The sequence below is a fragment of the Beta vulgaris genome, chromosome 1, assembly GCF_026745355.1.
Source record: "Beta vulgaris subsp. vulgaris cultivar EL10 chromosome 1, EL10.2, whole genome shotgun sequence".
In the NCBI taxonomy this organism is placed as follows: Eukaryota; Viridiplantae; Streptophyta; class Magnoliopsida; order Caryophyllales; family Amaranthaceae; genus Beta; species Beta vulgaris.
Genome location: NC_079202.1, coordinates 53,723,120 through 53,742,488, shown reverse-complemented (window position 1 = coordinate 53,742,488; position 19,369 = coordinate 53,723,120). Strand labels below are relative to the sequence as shown.

Here is a 19,369-nt window from a genome sequence, read left to right as displayed (position 1 = left end):
TTTACACGTTCTTTAATTTTAAGCCGTGTGTTTTTTTTTAAAGTAGAAAAGTTGTTGAAAAAAGTTCATGTTCTTTTGTATTAATTGTATGTTCTTTTTGGATGCACAATGAGCATTGTGCACCCTAGTCCATAATCCACGCTTTGTTTCAGATATCTGAAATGTTCGAAAATTTAAGAACTTTGCCACATTGGTAATAGTAGGAAAAAGAAAACAAAATTTTTGAATTTTAGCCGAAATAAAACGTAGACACCGGGCTCTCCACTCCCACACTCTACATTTTCCAACCTGCCGGCTCAGACACCAGATTCTTTGTAGTTCTCACCCTTCCTCTTGGAGCTGTTGCACCACCAGGTATATCATCTCGTTGTTCGGTCACCACCTCACCATTACCGTTGGTCATATCTGAAAAAAAAAAGAGACGCTTAAGAGAAGAGAGAGTGTGAGGAAGAGAGAAAGTAGAAACCCTAAGTCTGAAGCGACGTCGACGACTCGACGGACCGACGGCCATTACATTTTTCAGTCAGTTTGTAAGTTTTCTTAACTAACCCTAAGTTTTAGTTTAAGTTTGTTTTAAAGGTAATATTTTATATTTACAATTTACATTATTTGGTTGTGTGAAATATGATATTTGTGAAATGTTAATTTGTGATTGTGGAATGTGGATTTATGGTTGTTGATGGATTTGTTTAATTGTTGTTGGTTTGGAAAATTGGAAATTGGAATTGGTCATGAACTCATGATTTAGGAAATTGTTAGTTTGTAATTTGAAATTTCTAATTAGGAAATTATAAATATGAGTTGATTTATAATTGAAATATTGAATAGTTTGGTTTGAAGAGGAATACTTTGATATGTAATTGATTAATGTTTATCAATTTAATAGGAAATGCCAAGTGATTCACATTCACCTAATTCTAACAAGTCCAAAGCTAAGGGAAAACAACCCGATCTTCGACAATTTCTCTTTAAAAGAATGAATGTAAAACATTAAGTATTAAACAATTTGTGGTGTATTGTTTTTTTTTTTTTACATATTTTTTTCCGAATGTTTGACGGTCGGATTTTGTCCCCCCACTTTGAGAATCCTGGCTTCGCCACTGCTCACCAACCACCACATGTGGTGAGTTTCAACTTGTTCAGGTTTCTCCCTTTGCGTTCTTTTTTTTTTCTTTTCTTTTTTCAGTTTGAATTTTAGCAGATTAAAATAGTAGGATGATAGTGGCTAAATGTTTGCATCGAAAATGAAGAATTAAGTAGTAGTAATAGAAAAATGGGCTACAAAACCTGATCTCATAAGAAATAGAAAACTATGTCATCTCGTTTGGTGAATTCACGGCGGGTTTCAGTGTTCGACATAATCATCGCGCTTTTTCGGTGGTCTATGTAAGTCTTAACATCTGAATCATTAAATTATAGGATTTTGATTTTTCTAGGGTTTGCAAATTGGGGATTTTGAAGTTTCCCCCTATCTTTGCAGTTTGAATGTGGGAATTTTATTGTTGTTGGTAGAAATTATATTATGTTCACGTAATGCGTTGTGTATGATTTGATTCAATATATGTTTTGTTTTTGTTATTTTGTATGATAACTCATGTTCAATTTATCACTAAGCGAAACTTCTTTATTTATGTTTTTTCCTGCAAAATCGACTCCATTAAAACTGTCTATTATCAAAGAAAGTCAATGGCAATTAAGGAAGCATTCTTTTATGCTACAATGTTAGTAATTTAAATGTGTCAATTTTTAGTCCATTTTGAACTCTTAATAATGTTATTATTTGCTGAATGTCAATTTACTTCCTGGTAAAATAGACATCATCTGAATCTTAAGCCATGTCAGGTTTCTTATGTACTTGTATAGTTGTATGATGCTAATTTGTTGATTGATTTTCATATAGTTAGTTTATATGTGTTAATTTGTATTAAATAATGAATATAGGAAACGACGAGTGATACACCTAGATCAAAAAAATTAAAGGCAATGAGAAAACAACCCGATATTAGATAATGTTTCTTTGCGTGGTGAAATTTTTAATATTGATATCTTTTGTCTTATTTTATGACCCCCCAATTTTAAAATCCTGGCTCCGCCACTGCAAACCGTTGGTCATATCTGATAAAATATTAACTCACCCCTCCTTAACGGTTTGTACTTTGTAACAGGTTTGGACGTTTTCACTTGACCCAATTCAATTGATACCATCGGACTATCGGAGCACTGCACCACCTTCTAAAACCCCCAAATTTCAAACCCCTAGAAAAAATGAACACTTCCCTCCTCAGTTCTCTCCACTTCCAATCTCCAATTTCCGCAATCTGAAAAATTTGACAGACAAACACAAAATCAACAATCAATCCATAACAATGGCGGGATTCACTGGATTCTCTTTCTCCAACACATCTTCCGCATCATCTTCTCCTTCCCCTTTCTCTTTCTCTCTCTCCTCCTCTTCTTCCGCTTCATCGGCTCCTTCCTTCGGCTTCGGCGCCACCTCTTCAGCTTCACCTTCACCATCTCTCTCCTTTGGCGCCGCATCTTCAGCTTCATCGGCTCCGTCATTTGGCTTCGGCGTTGCCTCTTCAACCTCATCGGCTCCGTCATTCGGCTTCGGCGCATCACCAATATCATCGGCTCCTTCTTTTTCTCTCTCCTCCGCTGCTACTTCTTCTTCTTCAACTCCGAATTTATTCGGATCTTCTTCTACTGCTCCTTCCTTATTCGGAGCAACTACTACTACTGCTGCCGCTACTACTACTGCTCCGTCACCATTATTCGGATCATCTTCATCTTCTTCGTCTTCCGCTGCATTCTCTTTTCTTAAACCCTCAACTCCAACAACAACTACTACAACAACAACAACAACAACACCAGCGTTTTCCTTCACTCCACCTGCTTCTGCATCACCTGCTGCTACGTCATCTTTATTCAATTTCAACAATGTCACCTCCTCTGCTACTGCACCCGCTACTGCTGCTGCTTCACCTTCAAAGCCGTTATTCGGCGCGGCTGCTACTCCTACTGTTACTCCTGCTGCTGCTTCAGCTTCAAAGCCGTTATTTGGTGCGGCTGCTACTCCTGCTGCTGCTTCAGCTTCAGCTTCAAAGCCGTTATTTGGTGCGGCTGCTACTCCCACTACTACTGCTTCTGCTGCTGCTGCGTCGTTGTTCTCAACTCCTACCACCTCAACAACCCCGTCTTCTCTGCCTGTTTCTTCTGCCCCTTCCCCTGCTGCTACTGCCGCTGCTGCTGCACCAGCACCGTTTACTGGGTTTTCTCTGAATTCGTCAACTGTTGCAACTCCAGCAGCTTCGTCTTCACCGGCAGCCGGTGCGTTTTCTGGATTTGGGGTCTCTACTGGGTCGACTTCTTCTGGAACTACTGCTGCATTTCCGAGTTTTACTCTTCCTACTACCAAGACTACTACCCCTGCTCAGTCTCAGCAGACTACTCCTACCACTGCCACTACTGCTGCTACTACTGGGACTGTTGCCACTACTACTACTGCCGCTGCTACTGGTGAGCTTTGCTCAACTTTGTTGTGTCGTCAACCTTTCAGCTTTTATTGCATATAGTTCTGTTGCTTGAGTAACAATTTAGTTGACATTATGATGTTTAGTTGTATTCTCATCATGGATTTGGAGCAATGACTGTATGAACTGTGATGTGGAAGAATGCATATAGTTGAATAATGCTGAGTCTTTCCTCTAATTTTAGAACTTAAGTTTTTATGCAACAATTGGAGTTTTCTATATATAGTTGATAGTACGTTTAGGTGATTTCTGGAAACTGCATGGAGGGAGAGAATATGGGTAATAATCCAATCAATTGCTCTATCAACCAATCTAAATTGAACTCAAATATGAGAGACTTTTCTATGTTGATAGACTTGGTGGTAATTGAATCTGCTCTAGCTATATAGTCATTGACTTTGTATTGCCTTGACAACATTTCAAGATCTTGAAAAGAGCATTTTTATTGTAGAATCCAAACCCTAGTAAGTGGATATTTTAGAAGCTCTATTCTTTCTTTTAGGCCAGTTTGGTTTTCTTTTACTCCAAATGGGTAACCATGTTTATTTCTCTACACGTCTCATGAATGCATGTTGTTGGAATGATGTAAACAATGTGTTTGTTTCTATAGATGTGGCATGGAGCGCATCTAGGTATCATGGAAATGTAAGTTTGTGACTATGTGAGCAATGCCAATTATTAAGTGAAGCAAAAACATATATATATATATATGTTTTTCAAAGGTCGCCAAAATTGGTAATCAGATGCTAATCACGAAGCTCAGTGCATCAAGTTTTGAAAAGGAGAGGAATATGGAAATGGAAACCTGAAATAAAATTGGTGGAGGTAGGATGGAGATTTGGGGATGTGTTATTTTGTTTGGAATTGCTAGTATCGGATGCCAGATGCACCGTCTCTCATTATCTTAAATTGGCCTTTGCATGAACAGACCTATCGTTTCTAATTTAGGATATAGCTTCCAGTATTGGACAAATGTGTCTAACTCTATATAGGATATATCTTCCGATATTGATCGAGTTGATTGTTTTAATCTCAATAAAAGAAAGGGAAGACCATCATAAACAAGAGTAGATTTCTTCAAAGACTTTCATGCACTCTAGTTAGTCAAAAAATGAATCATATAGTGAGAATTTAAGTTTTCAATCATAAAATGACAATTATGATTTCTTCTTCTTGCTGCTGGCCACATTTATCATACTTCTGGCTGAATTAATTATAATATGTTAAACATGTAACCTTTTTGTTCATATGGTCTAATATTGCAAAACAATTGCCTCAGACGTGGCTGAAGTGAAGTTTTTTATGCCCCTACCAATACAAGTGTCACAAATTAATTATGTTATGCAACCTGTTTGGCTGTTTGATTCTGATGGCAGAGCTCTAGTTTGAGCATGCTTGCCAAGTATTAGGATCATTGGTTTGAAATACATGAAATACATGATTTGTTTCATGTCAATCTGGGCCCCCTTGTGTTTTCTGTGCCAAATGATTTCCTTGCCTATTAAGTCATATGGGGTTTGAAGAACTTGTTTTAGAAGGGAGCAAAATAGGGGAGGAGCGGGGAGGGCATCTGGCAAGCTAGAACTTAGATATTTGGGATATTTCGAATGACAAAATAATATATGGGATGTGGGTTTATGGAGATGTAGGGTGTGTGTTCTATTCGTTTGAACAGAACTTATTGGACTTGATTAGACCCGATCATTCCCGATTTCACCTTATGTTTACTCTTGATTGGAGCTCATCATACTTTTTGTTCTAAGGTGAAGAGAACGCACCTTGAACTGTATGTAACTGTGTTTGTTAGTAATTTTCATGGATCTTGTGGGAATTAATTTTTTTTTTTTCCGCTTTTCTCTCTCTGTCAACAAGTTCATATTGGCTTTATACTGTCGTTTGCTTTGAAAAACATATTATGTATGATGTGTTGCAATAATGTGTTTGCTCCTTAGTGTGACGCTGTGAGTTTTTACTCAAAAGTGTACAAATGATATTTTGTGATTTTCTAATTGCATTCAAGTGTCAAAGATCCTATGTTGTTACGGTCTTCTGCAATTTGTGCTCTATTATTGTTTGAGTTTTATCTTTGAAGAAAAAAATACATCTCAATTAGGATATGCACCTGCAATACCCTGAAGCATGCCACTGAGGATGAAGAGTACATATTGATGATCCTTGAAACATAATTTCTTTACTATTTGTTTTTCAATTTGCCATATGGTACTCGAGAAGCTTGTATTGTTTATGTGATTGTGAGATTTCTATTTTAGGTCTTCTGGCTTCAACTTCTGCCTCAGCGTCCATCCCCAGCTCTACAACAACTGCAGCGCAAACATCTTCATCTCTTGCTGTAGCCTCAAGTAGTGGGTTAGTGCCCGTTGATCTTTGCAGCTATGCTCTAATATAATTGAAGATTTTATTCTCTGCTGCCATCTTGCTTTCTTTAGTGATGACAATGATGATTATGAGCTGTTTCTAAATTGTGGTAAGATTCTTTGGGGGGGGGGGGGTACCATAAATTGGTCACCCTCATCTTTTTTTTTTGAAGGTGTGAAGATGTGTTTGGTAGGGGGAGGGGAGATTAGGTGCTTGTTTGGTTGACATGGGAATTACATTGCTCTAAGTTGTTGTATTTCACTGTAAATTATTTTCTTCATACAATTCCTAGGATATGTCGTAAATTTGTTTCATTGGCATAAAGAAATTTGCAATCCCATGGAATTTTGATTGACCTAGCGAGAATGTGCAGTTAATATTTCCCATGAATTTTTATTTCCTCTATTTTTACTTTTTGGTAAGATCCAAACAACTATGCCATCCATTAGTTTTCTTGAACATCCATTTCTCGCATTATTTATGGTCAACCAGACAAGTCGTTGACTCGTGAGGACAGATTATCCATAACGCAACTGCGACTTTCATCATTTATTGCACAAAAATCAATGGATTGATGTTGTGGGTTATGAACCCTTCTTTCCTTTCTCTTTTGTCCATACAAAAACAACTTTTTGGCTATGTGCCAATAAATTGCGTGGAGTGATAGTCAACATTATCAGATCAAATGTTTCTGTTGAGGAATAATCTTTGGCCTTTAATCTGACATTTCTCTTGTTTTATCTCTTATGTAGAACTACTCCTGCTGTGAGCACTCCAGTAACATCTGCTCCCACTCCCAAGATGCCCTCTGAAATAACTGGAAAAACTGTTGAGGAGGTACTTGAGTTTTTTGTTTCTTTGCTGCATGGAAACATGCTGACAGAATCAATTATCACATTATATCCCTGTGGAGTTATCTTTGCTTTGACAGTTTTATTATATTGGGGGAGCTGATATTTTCATATGTTCCCTTGCTGGGCTCCTAAAAAGTTAACATGTGTGGTTTTTCTTTGGACTTATGTGCTGGTAGATCATCAAGGACTGGAACTCTGAATTGCAAGATCGTACGAAAAAGTTCCAGAAGCAGGCTAATGCAATTGCTGATTGGGACAAGAGAATATTGCAAAATCGAGATGTCCTTCTACGACTTGAGGTGATCTATTAATGTCTTTGCATTGACCTGCTTGTTCAGCCTTATTAGGGAAACAAAAAAAGTAGGTTTACATATTTTATCTATGTTGCTTTTGATGATCTCTGTTATAAATTTGTATTATTATGTGATCATAATATGCCTGCTGATAGATTTTCTCCTCTATTTTCGGATAAGAAAATAATATCTTAGTAACTAAAAAAAGGATGTACCAAAGGGGGGGGGGGGGAGGGGAAGTGTAGAACTGAATGTCTCCTTAAGAAAGATATCAAGGATATCTATTACTAAAGTCCAGATTTCCAAGTCCCAACCCCTTCTTAAGGGAAGAGGGACAAGCATCTCGAATGCGTTTGTTGCAAAAGTCTTATCATAATGGGTGCCTAGATTGGATATTGTAATGAATTGACATTGCTTTGGCAAATTAGAGGAAAACTACGAACTAATATCTAATATTTGATTGATTGACAGAGAAGAAAATAACATAAAATAAGGATAGATTGCCAAGTATTCGAGTGACTTGGTCATGCTCCCAAACTAACCACTAAAATAAACTCTCCAAAAATATTCTTCATGATCTTTCTCCCTAATCTCCTCTATTTTATAGTCTACTTGCCTTACTCCTCAACCTAACATAGTAACTAGTGTTTATTACCAATATTTCCCCTGCTCCCCTAGGCTAGTCTATTACAGATATGTAGGCTGGGGTCACAGAGGTAAGGCATGCTTGTATGTCTATGAAGGAAAGCATGCGACTACCAAGATTAGAGGATATTTCAACAGCAAGACTTGAGACTATCAAAATTCTATATATAACTAAGATTTTTCACAAGTGGATACAATTATCTCATCAGATTATTTAACTGCTCTAATCTCCATAGCTTATCTGTATTCTGATTCTATGTTTATATTTTTATCCTCTTGATGTTGTATCATTTTGGGGACCAGACAGAAGTGGCAAAAGTGGTTGAGACCCAATCCAACCTGGAAAGACAACTGGAGTTAATAGAGACTCATCAACAAGAGGTAATCCTACCAACTTTGTGCTATATATTTTTTGTTCAAGAGTCCGTTGGCTCGGTATAGTGCAATGGTAGTAGTAGTTTGAAGATAAATAACATTCCTTTGTCACGAGCTTGAATGCTGTACTTTCCTGGCCATCTTATCAATTTATTATGACTTTGTCTTGGATATGAAGTAATTAGAAGCACTGAGTGTGGCATGAGCTGTTAATCAGCGTAGATATGGAAGACATTGGTCTTAGGATCTTCGCAATCTGCAATCTATTTGTTTTGTTACATCAATATGATGGACTAGATGCTACTACTATTATAGGAGATACAAGACATAAAGATGTGTCATGTGGTAGTTGGTTTGGCCTGTGCTCTCAGGGTTGGCTTCATTTACTTTTGTGCAGCATCTGATAGTTCCTAAGGAGCTAACTTTGGTTACTGATGCTTGTCTTACCCTTGTTGTTGTTATGTTTTCCAATTATTTTTTTGAGCCTGTATCATACGAGCTCCTACCTTTTCTAATACAGACCTCCCATAATTTTGTACTTTTGGATTCATCCAGGTTGATAAAGCTCTAGAAAGTATTGAAGAAGAAGCTGAGCGTATCTACAAGGATGAACGTGTATCACTTCTCGATGATGAAGCTGCATCCACTCGAGATGCAATGTAAGTAATTGGTTTTATTGATCCATCTCGTGCACAATTATTGGTTTTTATATCATCTGTTTCTAAGATGGAAAGTCCCATTATTTAGTGAGGAGTCTTTTTAGCTCTTGTCTCCCTTGAAATAAATGGCTGGGGTCCGTATTTGCCATCTAGACCAAAGACGAGAGTGGGCTTCTTATGGTCATGCTGACCCCATTTAAATTGTATTCACCCCCCTGAAACCCTACACGGGCTTGGCTTGGCAGGAAATTTGGACAATAACCCTGTAGTAGCTGGGGTTGCCTGATGGGCATAAGGACTGCATATGGCACCACCAGACTCTGTAACATAGCTGGGGTTGCCTGATGGTCAAAATGTGTGTTGTCCCTGTCAGAGGCCATCCCTAAATGATCCGTTCCAAGCAGGTGATGGCGTGAGATACATTGTTATGAACATATGGAATATATGTGATCTCAGGGTGGTGATATGAGTACTAGAATTGTCTGATGGCATCATTGAATAAATTGACAGCTTTCTTTTTACGTGTCCTGGGTGCAGGTACGAGCAGGCAGAATCTTTTGAAAAGGAACTAGAACATATGACCGAGCAGATTAAATCGATCATCCAGTCCCTGAATGCTAGTCAGGTATGTTTCTTTCTCCCCCCGTCCATGCCCAATTAACTTTACAAACATCTTCCTGGAACTGTACATTTAAATTTTCTGGTTTATTTCAGGGTGGAGAACTTGATACAACAGAGGGGATGGGCCCATTAGATGTGGTGGTGCGGATCTTGAATAATCAATTGAGTTCTCTGATGTGGATTGATGAAAAGGTTAGCAAGTTGTAGCTTTTCTTTTTTCGTATCTCGTGACAGGTTATTTGGCAAGCTCATTCTGAATTTTAATTTGAATATAACCTGGTAGTTTCATGATATGTGTAGATGAATTATTGAGCTTTCTTTACTTGTTTCAAACATACTATTCATCAATTTTCTGTTTTTATGACACTGTTGTTTACTAGACCTCTAAAATTTTGCAATGCATGTGACATGAGGTACTCTATGTTTATGTGTGAATGAAGGTCCTGACCACCGAGTTTACATGGAGAACTAGCTTCATAAATTACTTCTCTATGTCAAAGTTCATTTTGATCATATTATTTCACTAAGAAATTTTATTTTTCATTTGAGATTTTGTTAGATAGTTTCAATGTGTATATTTTAAACATAATCTCTATAATTTATGTTAATATGTAATTAAAGATATCAATGGTCAAAGATGTGTCTTGAAAACGGTGAAATAGAAAAAGCAAATGGGTAAGAAATTCTTTTTTTTGTGTGTTAGTAGACGGTCCCACTTTGTTGGACTGTTCGAGACAAGAATTTTTATCGTTGTCAGTTTTGCATGAAAGTTAGCTATTCATTTGATCCAAGTTACCACTTGTATTGGTTTCTAATGTCTGTCAATCGTTTTAGGCGGAAGAGTTTTCAGTTCGCATCCAGAATCTTGCAAGTCAAGGTTCAGCTGCTGATCGTGAACTAGTGGCCCCAAGATTGTGGAGCTGATTTCTGGAGCCTTCTTAGATAGGAGCAGTTTACTTTCTCAAGTGTGGTCTTTTGCAAGGGGTTCCCCAAGAGGCCAGTTCAACTCATCACACAGTACTCTATCCACCTGATCAGTTCTGTTAAGCATTTAAATTTTCCGTCCGATTCAATAGGGAAGGAGGTAAATATTGATGCTATTGGAGTCCTAGATTTTGTGCTGATGTTTTTTTTTTGTTCCTCGCTAACGTAGGTGTACGGTGTACCCAATGCTATTTTTACAACAATTATTTGCTCATTTGAATAGGTTCAAATGAGTAAACACAGCCTCAAATGAAAAAATGGGCAAAAAAAAAAAGTCTCTAACGAGAGTTTGGTTGATAGGAAAATGTTTTTCGTTGAAATTTGATTTTCCTGTTCTTACTAGTTTGATTTGTAACGGATGGAAACTAGTCTTCCCAAATCCCTATAGTAAAATCATCTTTCTCTGTAAAGTAAAGAATGACAAATTTTCTCTGTTTATTATCTTCTTGTTTACCTCCTTCCTACATCCTCTCCTTCTTATCTCTGTAGTTACTTTTCTATTGAAATGTTTTTTTTTGTCATAACAAAGTAAAGCACAATTAATTTCTAATTATATTTTACCTAGAATTTAGTTTTCTAATAAAAATGTATTTTTAATCCAACCAGATGAAGTGGGATAGAAATTTTATGTTGTAAAACAATCAAGACTGATCTAAAAAAAAAATACTTTCTCCGTTCTAAAATAAATGAAATATTTACCATTTTAGGTCGTTTTGAAACAAATGAAATATTACTTTATTTGATATTCACTTCTCTTTATCTTTATCCTCATGACACGAGTCTATTCTTTTCCTTCCTCTCTATCTCTCTCATCTCTTAAATTTTTGTGCGACGGTTCTACATTTCGTTTGAAATAGAACAAAGAAAGTATAAAAATTTAATAATATTTCGATACCATTTTTCAATAGGATATAATACGTTTATTAAATAAAGTACGAATACACTCAATAGTACAACAAAACCATAATGAAAGAGTCAAATACTAGTACAAGGATGGGTGATTTGGATGAGTAATGAGTTGAGGAGGACTTCTAACTCAGGAGGTTTCTTTTCAAGGCACGCCCTACGAACACGATCAAGAGATTGGTGACGGAGAGAAAGAGCGTCAAGCCGATGGCTCGCTTGGAACTAGCCGAGTCTATGCTCTCGAGTTGAGGGGACTCAAAAGTAGCACTGTTAATAAATGACCTCAAACCACCACATATTCCTAGAATTCCACACTCCATGTTTTCTAGGAGCCATTTCATTATCACTAAAACAATGCTGTCGGACCCCTCTGTGTTTGCTGCAGTTGTACCATTTGTTAACCTTGCTGAATTACCAAACATGAGAGACTGTAAGAACGCCTGAACCGCGTTGTTCCTCAACATAGCAGCGATGACACCTCCATCACACATTACAGAAATTACCATTTCCTGCATGCATATAATATACTCCATTAGCAACTAGATTTTAAGCTTGTGCGATACATTCACGAGTAGTGAGCGAGCTTCTTAATAGAGAAAACGATGGTAGAGCCTGCTTTAAACTGAAATAACAGTTTACCCTCTTTCTTTATTGTGTAGAGAACAATTAGGTATATAGCCGGACACTAAACATAGTGATGGAACAATCTTGTATTCATGAGTTACCTGAACCATTGGCACTTTCATAAACTGGAAAGCATCTTGAACGATCTGAAATTCGGGATTTTCCACCAGCATTCTTGGTCCCTCATGGTTCATGAAACTACAATCGGATTGAAACTCAATTAGACTTTGTTGGAACAAGATCATCTACGTCAAAGTGTCGGTTTAGGCCTAACCCAAACCTCTACTACTCCATCTTAGGGGGAATCATAACTCATGAGTCGAACCGGCTCAACTTAATTGGCTTGCTTAATTTTAAGCAGAAAATTTGTGATCCCTTCTACTTCCTCCGTTTCGTTTTAAATGCAACAAATAGGTATTATTTGTGAGATATAAAATATTCTTTTGCTGCATTTAAAACGAAACGGAGGAAGTACAAAAATTTCTTTTAGATGAATAGTAGAGGTCTGACATAAGCAACATTAAGTAATAAAGCAAAGCAAGTGTCATACCAAACACATCAATATTTCTAGACTCCTAGGTAATATCTTATGTTATCAAAATCCTGACCATACCAACATATGCTTAGATCAACTGGTAAGGGAGTTGCTCTAGCTTAATCAGAGGTCTCGGGTTCGAGCCCTGGAAACGCAACAGAGTGTGTGGGAGAGCTTTTCCCCCAATTGGGGCCTGACCCGGGTCGAATCCGGATCAGTTGGATCCAAAAATGGATTTTGAAAACCGGGTATGGTTCAGAAAAAAAAATAATCCTGACCATGTATTAGGATATCATGATTTATGATGGTAATTTTTGCATTCGATTTTAATACTAGGTAAGATAGTAATGTTTACATGGCGTTTGCAAAACTTATCTATATAGTAGTACATCTAGGTGTACTGTAAAGTGTAAACTCAAGATAGTTTCTTTGCTTATTGCTCTTTATTCACTTATTTGAAGTTCTACAGATGAGCAAACAAATAACATGAGATCTTGTTACTGCTTCTATCATGATTCTTATTCATACGTTTTAACCTTTGTTGGTTTTTTACATTAGCGAATTAATATATGTAAATTTATCTAACTATTAATCTTTCACATTATCATAACTATAATACGGATCAAGTATATAATAGAATAACATGTTTTGAAATTAACGCATGCATTATGTGCATATAAGACTAGTATAATATAACCAAAGACGGAAAATGAGTAGTAACAGAAAAGAAAAAAGAGAGGAAACAAAGCAGTCAAAACAGGCCTACCAGAAAAAAAAGGTCTATTTGCTGTTAATACCTTTGGAAGGCTACCATCGAGTCATCGGCCTCAGCTTTGGTGGGAGCAGACTCAAATACAGAATTAAAACAAGACTCTCTTGATCTTTGACTCTCAATCTCATGTCTATCACCTGATGATGATGGCGAAATCGAGGCGGGAACAACGGTGGAAGTGTCTGAATTTGCAGTTGCAGCTGAAAACATTGATCTTCCACCAGTTTCTTCATCCATTCTTAGGTGCCAATAGTTTCAGTAAAGGATGACAAAAATGAAATATGAAAGTGGTTGATTTGTTAATGTTGTCTAGGATGCATTCATTATTAAGGAAGATAATATATATTTGTATAGTACTCCTATATAATAAAATTGTCGAATTATTTTTTGTTAATGATGCTAGTGGTGTGGTTTCAAGTATCTGTACAATATATATGGACTTTGCAAACTCAAAAGCTAAAGCTGCTGAATGAGTCTAACCACTTTTCGTCTTTAACCAGATTAGTTTTTTAAGGAAAGAATCTTGCTCACACCACTTACCAGTTATCTTATCTCTTTAAAGACGACCAGCAGATTTTGGTACGATGAGGAAATATGTTATGCATGTCATGTGGAGAGAAAGAAAGGTAAATGGATGTAGCCAGCTGGCCACATGACATGTATATGGGTACAATACTTAGGAGGATGGGGGTGTGCAAAGTGACCTGTTGTATAGAAAAGTAAAAGTCAATATATATAGTAGTGGCCGATCTTGGATTGAAACCTTCAAGATTTAGATTAAAAGTTGAATATTTAACCTTTCATTGCATATTGTTCACTTAGCAAAGGTTACAAGCATTTCTTTTGTTTTTGGAAAATTTCTCAAGTATCCCTGATGTTTGTCGTCATTTTCAAATTATCCTTTAAATTTAGGAAATTCTTCAGATACCTTTGGGGTTTGTGTTTGGTTCTAAAATAATCTTACTACTCATCTCCTTTTCAACCCCAGCACCGACCCCACCTCACCGCCAACCTAACCCCCACTCCTTCGAATTCTGCAGCCCCTTACCCTTCTCCCACCTTCGAATTCCGCAACCCCCACCTCACCCCCACCGCATTTTGATTTTCGACATCCAACAAGAATAGATATGAGAACAGCAGCGAAAATCGAAGAGCCCCTTACTCAGCACCCCCGGCACTAGATGAACACCGCAAACACGAAGAGCATTGCCAGATTTCAAAGGGGGCAAGGGAGGTGAGGCTGCATGATTCAAAGGGGTGGTGGAGGGTTGGGGCAGCGGGTTGGGGGTGATGGGGTGGGGGGTCTACGTGGGTGGGGGTAGGGGAGAGAAAAGAACTAAACTACCCGAAAATTCAAGAAACTACCTGAAAATTCAAGAAAAATAATAGTGGACGATGATGGTAGGAGAGAGACAAAATTCCGAGGTTAAAATGTCACAAATGGAGATGGTGGGAGGAAATAGAAAGCTTGAAGGTTCATCAATAGAGGATGATGTGTGGATAGAAAGAAAATTGAGGGGAGAGAGGAAAACCTAACGACGTTAGAGTTATGTCTGTAGTAAGAGTATTTTAGACCCACATCTAATTCAGCATGGAAAGCGGTACACGTTGATACAACTGACATGTATTGATATCGTGTTATTGTTCTTGATGGAATGGCATGCACATATATGGAATGGAGAATGCACTGGCTTTATATCAAATGTAATTGCCACATATTATCAACATTTCGTCCTCTGTTAGTTGTCTAACCGTTGGATAATTGTCCAAGTCCTTTTAAGGGTTGGGAAGCCATGATCCACGATAATCAACTTTCAAAAGGCTTCAATACACAACTTTGAAATCAAATGACTAATTTCCAATATACACAAATATGTACATCTATCATGCTATTATGTTAATAAACTCAAATCAACGAGTATTAACAAGGATTACGCTCCATAGGCACGAGTCACAAGCACAATCATGAGAGTGATGGTGGAAAGAAGTACAGTAGAGACGATCATCTCTTCAAAACCATGTTTCAGTTCGGCATTTGTGTTCTCATTTTGAGGAGACTCAAGACTCTTGCTAATCAGTGACTTCAAATTCTCAATAAGTTGCAAAATTTTAAGCTTCATGTTGTCTAAAATCCATCTCAATATGATTGAAACCAAGTCAGGTTCTTCATCAGACCTCTGCGTTCTGCTTGCCTTAGCTGCGTGCAACACCATATTTTATATCAACTTGCATCAGTACATGATGTTAATTACTCCAACAGTCACCTTTTCTCCGCTACATTTGCTTTTTGAGGGTCGAAATACATGAACTTTGACAATTTCTTTCGCAACAAAAAATATTTACGATATGTGAATAAAGATATTGATGGTCAAGTAATCTTAAAGACAGTAAAAAGGCCAATGTAGCAAGTAAAAAGCGATAGAGGCATCGACGAGATAGAAAGTTCAATGCATTGGATGTAACATTAAACCATGAGAACTCTAGTGGGGGAATATGGCTAAATCTTGATTATTAGGCTAAATTTCACTGCATAATCAACTAGATTTTTGTCTTATGGGGGGAATTTCTAAACTATAATGCTTGAAGACACTATTAAGTCACACTATCTGCTAACTTACCTTGATGGAATGACTGGCGAAATTCCTGAACTTCTGTATTCTTCATTACAGCATCCCACACAGTTCTATCAGATGATATGGATACTACCATTCTCTGCATGTCATTCAGAAATTTAACTTCGATTTCCTCGTTTCTTAACATCAATAGAAAGAAAAATAGGCAGGGGCTGATGCTAAGAAGCTGCAATGCAATAGCAAAACAATGTAGAGCGATTACTTACTCGAACAGATGGCACTGATTGTAACAGGAGAAAAGCATCATAAACTCTCTGAAATCCAGTAGATTGTAGTATTGTTGGATCATGATGGTTCAAAAGAGGCTGTAGACGATTCAATATTGACATTGATGAAGAAAGACCTTCCATCATGAAACTACAAAATTTGACAGAAGTTCTATTAGAGTTGGTCATCTCGAACAGAGATTAGAACGCATAAAACATCTTATGAAAAAATGATATCTATACAAATATATGAAAAGGCATGCGAAAATAAGAAACTGTGCCACGTGGCACTCTCCCTAAGGAGTTTTAGTTCATGTAATCCATGTACAATAAAAAAATTAAGAAAGTGCATAGTATAGGGTTTGATTCCGAGACCTCAAATACATATACTAAAGTTTTGACCACTAGACTAACTTGTATTTAGTGTTATTATCATAAAGTAATATATAAATAATTGAAATTTTTTCCTTACCCGGAGCATAGCCCGAGCCTAATAACTAGTTCTTAAGGAAAAATTGACAAGAATAATCCAAACTATCATCGTTCCACTCAAGATAATCCTAACTATGGGTTATTCTCGAAGTTTGAATTATTTTGGGAAACTACCTCAAATAGTTTGGATTATTCAAGAATAACCCAAAATTGGAATTATTTTGAGCAGATTTGTCATAGTTGGGATTATTTCTGTCAATTTTTTTTGTTCTTAAATGAATGATGGTTGGTACAAAAGTTTCAGAAAGACACAAGTCTAACCCACTGCCTCAAAGGCCCAATTTGTTACCCCTTGTATTCAAGTACTTGTAGAACAACAACATGCTCTTTGTGTATTGTCTATTTTGATTAATCTACTTTTTGAAAAACAAAGAAGAGGGGAGGGGAGGAGGATCTTTTCCCTTCCCCCTTCCCCTTTAATTTGATTTTAAGTTTTCCACTCCAGATTTACAACTGTTGTAGGAGATACTTTCGCCTTTTCCTCTTGTCAGTCCTCACCCGTCAAAACCTCCACTCCGTTCCATAATAAGTGAAACATTTCTCTAAAAAAGCTCTCACATAAAAGGGAAAAGTGTTACACTTATTACGGAACGGAGGAATTATATGAAAATCGCCTTAAACTTCAACACATATTAGATCTATTTTATTAGTTGCACCATTTGACATATGAACATTGTCTCAATAAGAAAATTCTAACTATATATATCAACTTTTTATAATTTTCTTATACAGAAATTAAACCTCAAAGAAGTGTCTTCACATACATAAAAAAACAAATGATACAATCAAAAAACAGAGAAAATATTAAAGCATTGTAGTTAACCAACCCTACAATAATCAGAACATAGTTGAAGCACACTACTGTTTTTTTATCCATATGAACCACGAAGGTAGTACAAAAGAAGCACCCTACTGTTAATCTGTTATGTTATCAGTTATCACAAACATGTCTAAATATAAAGATATCAACTGTTTCATACCTTTGAAAAGCTGTAACTGCATATTCGACCTCGAGTCGAGTTGGAACAGAACCAAAAACAGAATCAATGGAAGACCCATTTGATGTTTGACTCTCAATCTCATTTTTATCACCATTAAAATGCCTTGGAATGTTACTTAAAGATGAAGAAGAAGATGAAGGATAAGAAGAATTTCCAGCCAAATTTGTTGGTCTACCAAATGTTATTCCACCCATTATCTCTTCTTAGGTAACTTTGTGTGAATGTTATTTTTTTGGTATCTCAATTTATTAAGTAAAAGAAAGGCAATGTTTTTGGTGAATGATGACAAAAGATGAAAATGGATAACTTGTGTATTAACTCAAGATATATATCTCATGGTATCTATTTTGCTCGAGGGAATCTAAGCACAATTTTTTACCGTAACGTCACATTAGTTATAATTAGAAAAATTTGTAATCATGCCAAGAATTTTTTTTCTTCTATTCCAATTTTTGTGTCTGTTGTTTTTTATGATGTTCAAGACACATGACTACTAATATATTTATATAAACATCAATAAAATGCATTTAGGGCGTAAAACATAAAACATGTTGGATATGTTTGAGTTTGTGTTTCGGTCGATAATAAACGAGTTGAAGAATTTCTTTATCCAAATTTAACTAGGTTAATAAACATATTGAAAAACTCAACCCTAATCTACCTATTCATTGAATGGGTTATTACCTATGTGACCTAAGGAATTCATTCGATCATATTTACTACCATTCCATCCGTTTCAAATGATGAAGCATGTAAATCACTTTTACGATTAAGAATTTAGTTAGTTTTTAGTTAGATTTGCATAGGTAATAAGAATCGACATTAAATATTGTATTGATGATATAAAATGCATTAACCTATAATCTTATCTTGATAGTATAAAGTTACACATTAGTATTGTAGAATGCATTATATTTTGAATTTTTTAACTTAATGCCTTATAATTTAAAACAGACGAAATATTAGTTAAGATAAAGTAATTATTTCATTAGAGACCTAAGTGGATAACTTTATTAAAAAGTATGCATGTCTAGTGTTTTCAAATGTAATAAATTAATAATAACATATATATATATATATATATATTTATATATATATATTATATATTATATATATATATATATATATATATATATATATATATATATATATATATATATATATAGAATTATGACCAAACTTACATTTTCTTGATATTTTATTTGGCGATGTTTTAATATAGATTAGCTAAACATGTCAAAACAAATTATTTTAGAGTTAAAGATATAAACCTAAACTAACTCATTTAATTAAACGAATTAATCGTGTAACCTATCTAGATGTTTGTTTCTAACATTAATCTTTTCTTTTACAAGATACTCAAATCCTAATCAAAGATGTCTTGGCCTAATGGTTGAGATTGAGGTGCTGTGAATGATAGGTCACAGGTCTGAATCTCCCTTTTCCTTCTTTGTACTTTGTACTGCCTTTGTGGCTCAAATGGATCCAAAAAAAAAAAAATACTCAATGGTTCGGACCAAGCCGCCTAATGCCAGCCCATACTAGTTACTTACAAGGGGATAGGTCAGAGGAGCTTCCCTCAACCTTCTATTTCTTTTATAAATTAATGTTTTTTTGGCGAAGGAGTTGGGGTTCGAAAGGGTGGAGATTGAGAGTGGCTGTTTGGCGGTGATTCAAGCGCTCCAATAAAATCTTCAAGGGTCAAGTGATTTTCATCTTGTTATTGAGGATATTTTTCATGTTGTTTCTTCCTTTTTGTCAGTTTATTAGTCTGTTGTTAAGCGCTCGGAAAACCATGTTGTACATGAGTTAGCTCACTTCCAACCTTGAGAGAGCGGGAAACGAGTGTAGGTGGATGAT

The 19,369-nt window shown here is 36.2% G+C and overlaps 2 protein-coding genes across 2 annotated transcripts; one reads left to right on the top strand and one right to left on the bottom strand.

The window, feature by feature from the left end:
• The first annotated feature begins 203 nt into the window (after window positions 1-203).
• On the top strand, window positions 204-10,804 carry LOC104905321 (nuclear pore complex protein NUP62). Its single transcript, XM_010693818.4, has 10 exons — window positions 204-530; window positions 2,166-3,519; window positions 5,804-5,900; window positions 6,662-6,746; window positions 6,940-7,062; window positions 8,005-8,082; window positions 8,632-8,735; window positions 9,273-9,360; window positions 9,450-9,548; window positions 10,191-10,804. Exons 2-10 carry the CDS (start codon window positions 2,367-2,369, stop codon window positions 10,278-10,280), a joined length of 1,917 nt encoding a protein of 638 aa, XP_010692120.1. The 5' UTR covers window positions 204-530; window positions 2,166-2,366; the 3' UTR covers window positions 10,281-10,804.
• Window positions 10,805-11,208: 404 nt separating this feature from the next.
• On the bottom strand, window positions 11,209-17,798 carry LOC104905323 (hypothetical protein). The gene is made up of 6 exons (XM_010693820.4): window positions 17,489-17,798; window positions 16,017-16,167; window positions 15,796-15,889; window positions 13,203-15,374; window positions 11,972-12,068; window positions 11,209-11,755 (listed from the first exon to the last, which is right to left on the bottom strand). Exons 1-4 carry the CDS (start codon window positions 17,701-17,703, stop codon window positions 15,109-15,111), a joined length of 726 nt encoding a protein of 241 aa, XP_010692122.1. The 5' UTR covers window positions 17,704-17,798; the 3' UTR covers window positions 11,209-11,755; window positions 11,972-12,068; window positions 13,203-15,108.
• Between the last annotated feature and the right edge of the window lie 1,571 nt (window positions 17,799-19,369).